The sequence below is a fragment of the Brassica oleracea genome, chromosome C2 (genome assembly GCF_000695525.1).
Source record: "Brassica oleracea var. oleracea cultivar TO1000 chromosome C2, BOL, whole genome shotgun sequence".
In the NCBI taxonomy this organism is placed as follows: Eukaryota; Viridiplantae; Streptophyta; class Magnoliopsida; order Brassicales; family Brassicaceae; genus Brassica; species Brassica oleracea.
Genome location: NC_027749.1, coordinates 36,871,127 through 36,878,535, shown reverse-complemented (window position 1 = coordinate 36,878,535; position 7,409 = coordinate 36,871,127). Strand labels below are relative to the sequence as shown.

Sequence of the window (7,409 nt, the reverse complement as noted above, 5' to 3'; positions counted from 1 at the left end):
CGCATTGGGATCTCACTAGAAATCCACGCTCCCAACGAGCTGGGGGGCTAACTGTTGGGGTCAAAAACGGTTGCGACGAAGTTAACGTCCAAATCCCCGAAGAAGAAAACGTAGAAACCTTCTTCGATAAATACTTCTTCGAAATAGATTCTTCTTTACGAAAAGCTTTGCGGAGGAAACGCGAGTCATCGGACAAGAGCTCGAAAAGGTTCGCTCAGCGACCGAACGCGTGTTCCGCTCGGTCGCTACGTAGCGACCGAGCGGAACACGCGTTCGGTCGCTGAGCGAACCTTTTCGAGCTCTTGTCCGATGACTCGCGTTTCCTCCGCAAAGCTTTTCGTAAAGAAGAATCTATTTCGAAGAAGTATTTATCGAAGAAGGTTTCTACGTTTTCTTCTTCGGGGATTTGGACGTTAACTTCGTCGCAACCGTTTTTGACCCCAACAGTTAGCCCCCCAGCTCGTTGGGAGCGTGGATTTCTAGTGAGATCCCAATGCGTGGTATGGCGAGTTCGGAAGAGATTGGTGTATTTGGGTGAAGTTCGTGTCCAAAAATCCGCAAGTAAATAGTAATTTCTCATGCCTATAAGAAGGGAGGTAATTTCTTCACAATCTTTACACTTACTCATTCTCATAGAGAGGTTTCTTGAAAAGTTCTTTCTTCTTTCTCTTGCTTTCTATCATTTCCTTCTTGATAAAATAAAAGAAAAACACGAGATGTCGAGTAAGAAGAGGAGTTCGAAGAAAGGGTCCTTGCCCGCGAACGTTTCTGAAGAGCTTCGAGTGCCGAAGATGGAATTCATTCCTCATTCGGTAGACCCGGCCGAGAACGAGGCATGGTGGGTGGCGTGTTAATGTTCGATCACGCCTCCCAAAGAAAAATCGTTCCCGGTCATGAACAATCGCCTGGTGGAGGTAGGTGCACCAAGTAGGAGTACTAGTGAATTCCTCGAGGTCATGCGGTCGTTCTACCATATTTCGGACGCGGTGGAATTCAGGGTTCCTCGTCAAGGAGAATGCGCTAGTAAATAAGAAATAAATTTACAACATAACACTTTCGTCGTAAATTTATCCTAGAAGAACTATTTTTTCGACATATTTTCGTCATATATTACTCTCTTATTTACAATGGCCCATATTCGTTGTAAATGGTTGTCGTTAAACTCATGTTTTTTTGTAATGTATAGTATATTATAGCACATATTTATAATAGATATGTACCTAATTTTTGTTTTACTACAGTTATATCCTTCAGTTTCTCTCAAAGTAATGTGTCAATTTTTTTTTTAAAAAATTATGTTTTAAAATTTAGATACAAAGTTTACTGAAACATAATTGTTCTCTAAATTAAACTGTTTCGATCCCTAATTTTACAAGTCAACTTTTTTTTTCTCCTCTATTTTGAAGTCATTTTCCTAATAAAGACATAACTGTTGTTTGTTTCAACAGAAATAAAATATACAACCAATATTACCGTTGAGAAGACTATGGAGCCGATGACATATTTCTGTCGGTAGTAAACACTTATAGACACACTTACACCTGTGATCACCCTCGGATTTCCTGTTTTACCCCTGACTTCTCCCCACTTTTACATTTTCGCCCAATAATTCCTCGGAAATTTCGCAGATGACACTGCCTTTCGCTCTACAATTCTTCGTCTCCATGTGATTCTTCGCTTTAATTTGCAGTTTGTGTTTCGTTCTTCGGTTCGGTTAGTGGGTTCTTCTTTGGATGATTTAGTAATCTGAAAAGTTTCAAGATTTTGCGATGAAATCGTCGACCAGGCTTGATTCAGTTGTGTTTCAGCTCACTCCCACTCGAACCCGGTAATATAATCTCTCTCTCTCTCTCTAATTGATCTAAAATGTTTATTTAAGAACAGAATATCGCTCCGTGTGAGAATATTGTGCTGTAAAAACCGAAAGGTTTTGCATTTTTATTGGTTTCTTGATAATATCAAAATCCTTTTAATGGTGATTTGATCCCATATTGTTAAGTGTTATAAACTGTAACAAAGTTATTCCATTTTTGAGTTCTTTGATACGATGTGACAAAGCTATTGCATATAGAAGTCGAGAAAACTGTATAAGTCGCTAACTTGTGTAACAAAATGATTCAGGTGTGATCTGTTGATAATAGATAATGGAAAGGCTGAGAAGATAGCTACAGGGTTGCTTGATCCTTTTCTTGCTCACTTGAAGACAGCACAAGATCAAGTTTCTAAAGGTGGCTACTCCATTGTTCTCAAGCCTAAGGATGGTGACAATGCAGCTTGGTTCACTAAAGCAACAATTCAGAGGTCTTATAACAGTACAAGCTTTCTTTAAACGGGGCTTTTTTGTACACTGAGACACTTTTTTTTCTTTGTTTTCGTTAGGTTTGTTCGATTTGTGAGCAATCCGGATGTCCTAGAACGTGTCTACACTTTAGAAACTGAGATCATGCAGATCAGGGAAGCAATTGGTATCCAGTACAACTCTGAAGTAGCATTACCTGTTGTAAGTAAACTTTGATATACTGTAAATACTTTGTTTGGTCAATTTTTAACGTTCGTTTGTACAAGCAGGTGGAAGACAATCTACGAGCAAAAAGAGCGGAGAGTACACAAGGTATGCTATAATGATGCCAACGTTTTCTCACAAAGATTACAGTTCCACCAATATTTGAGAATGTGAATCAGGTAGTAGGCCATTACTACAGCTCAACGAGGAGAAAGCCATTGTCCTTTACGAGGTTACTTAGAACCGAAATAGTTTAAATAATTAAAATGATTTTCTTCTTCTCATCTTGTTTTTTTTAACAATTAATTCGATCTTCTTTCATCTTTGACAGCCAGATTCACATCCAAAGCAAGCAAATCTGTCTACCACATCAGATGAAAACTCTAAGTATAACCACCCCTTTGCATGAAAGATGTTTTTTTTTTCTATGCTTAAAAGAAAGAGAGTAGTGAAGTATCTGATCGGTGATGTGGAATTGTTTTATCAGAGTTCAAGTTCTGAAAGTTCTGGAGACAAGGAAGAAAGTGTTGCAGAAAGAACAGGGAATGGCATTTGCACGTGCCGTGGCAGCCGGTTTCCAAGTTGATGATATGCTTCCTCTTATATCTTTCGCCAAATCCTTTGGAGCCTCACGATTGATGTGAGAACATTTCTTTTATTTTACTTTTCGAGTTCGAAAGAATCTTTTGAGTAGCAGCCGTAGTTATGTCACTGTTTTGCTTCATCAATGTCATTAGGGATGCCTGCTTAAAATTCATGGACTTGTGGAAGAAAAAGCATGAATCTGGTCAGTGGCTTGAAATCGAAGCAACACAGCCAAACATCTCTCCAACGAACGCCTCAGGGACTATGTTGGCAAATGCTGCTAATATGCGTAGGAACTCGTGGCCTGGGTCACCTGAAAATAATAATGGTAAGACGATCCATTGTTTTGCACAGTCGATATTTATACCAATAATACTTTTTTCTATTCAGATGTGAAGTCTCTTACAAATGTAAATAAAGAACATGTGCAAGGGCAGCATCAACACCCAATGTATGCACCATGGCCAGTTCACTCTCCGCCCGGGACTTTTCCAGTGTTTCAAGGATATACAATGCAGGGCATGCCTTACTATCCATATCCATCACCCTATCCCTCTACGGATGATTCTAGGCGTAGCTCTGGCCAAAGAAAGGCTAAGAAACATCACTCATCTTGTAGCGAGGACTCCTCCGGATCAGAAGATCAGGGCAGAGAGAAAGGAAAATCAGGTAGGAGAAGGAGATCAGGGAAGGTAGTGATTCGGAATATAAACTACATTAATTCGAAGAAGCAAGATCATTCAGGAACAGAATCTGATGCTGAAGAAGGGGCAATAGTAGTAGAATGTTACAATGTTGGTAAAGAGAGAGAAACAAAAGGGACAGAGGCTGACACTGGGGATTGGCAAGCATTTCAAACTTTATTGTTGCAAGATGCTGATACAGAAGAACGTACAGGGAAATATGATGATCCTTTGGCTCATGACAAACGTGAAGCAGAAAGATATCAAGAAAGGGATACTCAAAATGGAATTGTGACTCGTAGAATTAGGGGATCTAGTGACTCTTTCATGGTTCACCAGAGAGAAAATGGTTTTGAGAATCCTTCTGATCCTCTCAACTTGAAAGGTTTTGATAATCCAAGGAATGGTCTGGATAAAAGATCATCATCAGTTAACATGGATGATGATTCTTATATTGTTACTCGGGAAGCTGGAAGCAGTACTCGAAATGCTATAGACATTGGATCAGAGATCTCTTCGTACCACCAGGCTGATGGAAGTAAAAGAAACAAGATCAGTTATGAGCCTCATGATCTGAGTCTGATGCCAGAGCGAGAAACAGAGAAGTTATCAGCTGGTTATGATCCTGCACTAGATTTTGGTTCCAAAGCTTTAAAGAAAAAGAATAACAAGGAAGCTGGAGTTACAAAGAAGTCATTGAGAGATCCAACAACAAGACTGTCTAATGATGCTGCAGATAAGAGGAAGGCTTCAGGGGTAATACGGAAAGGAAGACCCACAAAGATGAGTCCTTTAGATGAAGCAAGAGCACGAGCTGATAAGCTTAGAAATTTCAAAGCTGATCTTCTGATCATCAAAAAGGAAAAGGTAAAACTAACAATTTGATGAGATAATTGCATTTTTTTATTAGTGCATCACACATTCTTATTGTCGTTTTAGGAAGAGGAAGAGAGGAAACGCATCGAAGGTCTGAAAATAGCAAGACAGAAGAGGATTGCTGCTAAAAGCAACTCAACTGTAGTAGGCCAGTCACAGTTATCTGCTCAACAAACAAGAAAAAATTTGCCAAACAGATATTCTCCTGGCGCTCCTAGAGCCTCTAAGTTTAGTGACACAGAACCAGGATCATTATCATCACCTCTTCAACGCCGTCTTCCCATAAGAAGTGCTTCTTTAGGCTCCGGTGAATCTGAGAAAGTTCCCAAGAATAGTAAACTGAGTTCTGGAAGTAAGTCAACAGGTAACAGGCTAACAAGATCGATATCACCTCTACCTCCATCTAAGAGAGAAGGCACAGCTACAGGTAATAGGCTAACAAGGTCGATATCACCATTACCTCTTTCTAAGAGAGACACCAGAATCAGTCTTGATAGTCAGGACGAGTCAGTTTCAAGGACAAGACCCAAAATGGGTAGTGCACCAAGTTCTGCAGTGAGGTCACTGCACATGGCAGGAAGTTGGCTAACAAGGTCGATATCACCATTACCTCTCTCTAAGAGAGAAACCAGAGTTAGTCTTAATAGTCAGAACAAGTCAGTTTCAAGGACAAGACGATTATCGGAACCTAAAACGGTTAATAATAGTGCACCAAGTTCTGCAGTGAGGTCACTGCGCACAATAGCATCCAAAAAAGCATCTGATGCTCCGGAGATAAAGAAAATATCTGCCATTGTTAACTATGATATAGCGAAAATCGCCTCTCTTCCTGAGCTGAAGATTAAACAACCAAAAGGGGCCGAGAAAACTAAATCTTCAGCTTCTGAGATTGAACCAAGTGGTAACAAGAACAAACCCTTGTGCCAAAATGCTGTTGATGAAACTCCAGTGATTGAAAAGACAGTGGTGATGGTGTTACCAAGTTCAGCTCGAAGCATAAGTGCAGATCAGACGAAACAAGAGAAGCCCAAGGTAGTCCCTGGAAACTCCATCATCCGTGACTGTAGTCCTTCGGAAGGAGCTGATAAGAAAGCCACTGTAACAATGCAGGAGAGTAGCAATGATCTGGTCTTAGTAAGTACTCTTATTCTAGCCAGATCAATTTGATGTTCTGTTTACACGCTTTTCATGACTGCCATGTGTTTTTTTTTTGGTTTCAGGTTAGACCGGAAACTCTGAGTGACTTAATAACAGAAACACCAAAGTTTCTGACAATTCAAAGTGTTGTTGAGAAACCATATGAAGCTCCACATGCTCGAGTTTCTTCTTTGGAAGTTCCATGTACAGTGCACTCAGAGTGTTCCCAAGCACCTGGTCCAAGCTGTCATTCAAATGAAACAGCGCAAGAAACTGTCAAAGCTCTTGCAGCGGAGAAGAAGATAAGTGAGGCCTTGGAGAAATCTCAAACAAAGGAGTTAGCAACAAAAAGGCTCAGAAAACTGTTCAAATTTGGAAAAAAGAGTCGGTCTTCGTCTACAGGTAAATACCATACCAAGTTTAATAGTGCTGCTGCTGTCAGTAGCAACAAGGATCATGAATCAGCTGTAACTGCTGCTACGACAAGTGAAGGTACAAACATTTTACATTCTTTTATCTTCTTGTAACTAATCACTAAGGATTTAACTTACATGGTCTCATAACCGCACGAACCTTCTGTTGATATTGAATATATGGTGTGGAATAGAGAATATGACAATCATACCTTAACTAGAAGTCAATATAAGGTTTATGTTTTGTTATCCAGCTTTTACACTGAAGAATCTCATATCTCAAGATGAAACACCTACAGCAGCAACTGCTTCACAGAAATGTAAGCAGTTTTTCCTTTAGAAACTATCTGACACTGTAAAAGAAATTCTCCTTCAGTTTCTATGCTTTTGTCAGTAATCTATGCGAGGTCTCACTTTTTTTCCTTCATTTCCTCAGCTTCTCGCCATTTTTCATTGCTCTCTCCCTTCAAGAACAGGAAGAAAGTATCATGAGGACAGAGATCAATATCTACATTTACAGTCTTCAAATCTTGTAGTGACTGAGTATTTATAAAGTATCCATCGAGCCTCTTCCGAGTATTTATGAACACTTAATTCCAAAAGCGATGAGATGGATGCAATTGTCAACTGATAAATATTATTAGTGTAGTTCTATTTTATTTTATTTCTTATAAGAAAAAAACAGATTTTTTTTTTGGATTTTGATATTCCACATTTCTCATGTTATTACAGCTAGGCATTGGTGTTCGGATATCTAATTGGGTTCGGATCAGAACCAATTAGGGTTCAGGTTTTTGAGAGCACAATCTTTTTACAGAAATTGGTAAGAATGCACCTAAACACCCTGCTTATGTCTCATATACCCTTAATTATGTAACCTTTTTTCTGGACATTTTTACCCGTCCGAAACGCGCCAACCTACAGGCAGTAAACCTTCATCGCGTGTGTTATGTGTCGGATGACTCCCTTCTCTGACGAGCCTACTCTGCTTTTTCAGACAGCATCATTTCCTAAAACTAGTATGGGGTCCACTTGTTAACCTGCTCACTCTGCTTCATCTCTTGAAATAACGAAATTGTGGAAATCTATGGGGTCCACTTGTTAATCTGAAAGATCTAATCTCATCTCTTTTTTCTTTTCCTTAGTCTCTTTTTTTCTAAATCCTCTCTTTCTTCCATCCAATTCTATGCGTTCTACAATTATTTTTTTGTT

The 7,409-nt window shown here is 39.5% G+C and overlaps 1 protein-coding gene across 1 annotated transcript; it reads left to right on the top strand.

The window, feature by feature from the left end:
* The first annotated feature begins 1,571 nt into the window (after positions 1 to 1,571).
* On the top strand, positions 1,572 to 6,866 carry LOC106327672. Its single transcript, XM_013765892.1, has 13 exons — positions 1,572 to 1,828; positions 2,122 to 2,301; positions 2,380 to 2,500; positions 2,569 to 2,611; positions 2,683 to 2,735; positions 2,835 to 2,890; positions 2,991 to 3,143; positions 3,241 to 3,416; positions 3,479 to 4,638; positions 4,711 to 5,781; positions 5,868 to 6,276; positions 6,452 to 6,517; positions 6,634 to 6,866. The coding sequence occupies exons 1-13, from the start codon at positions 1,770 to 1,772 to the stop codon at positions 6,687 to 6,689; spliced, it is 3,603 nt and encodes a 1,200-aa protein (XP_013621346.1). The 5' UTR covers positions 1,572 to 1,769; the 3' UTR covers positions 6,690 to 6,866.
* The last annotated feature ends 543 nt before the right edge of the window (positions 6,867 to 7,409 follow it).

What these genes read in the sequence shown, in the direction of transcription:
- LOC106327672 (XM_013765892.1), top strand. Translation starts at nt 1,770, where the DNA reads ATGAAATCGTCGACCAGGCTTGATTCAGTTGTGTTTCAGCTCACTCCC. An exon ending in TTTGGAGCCTCACGATTGAT is followed by an intron (nt 3,144 to 3,240) that starts GTGAGAACATTT and finishes CAATGTCATTAG; the next exon opens with GGATGCCTGCTTAAAATTCA. An exon ending in GTCACCTGAAAATAATAATG is followed by an intron (nt 3,417 to 3,478) that starts GTAAGACGATCC and finishes TTTTCTATTCAG; the next exon opens with ATGTGAAGTCTCTTACAAAT.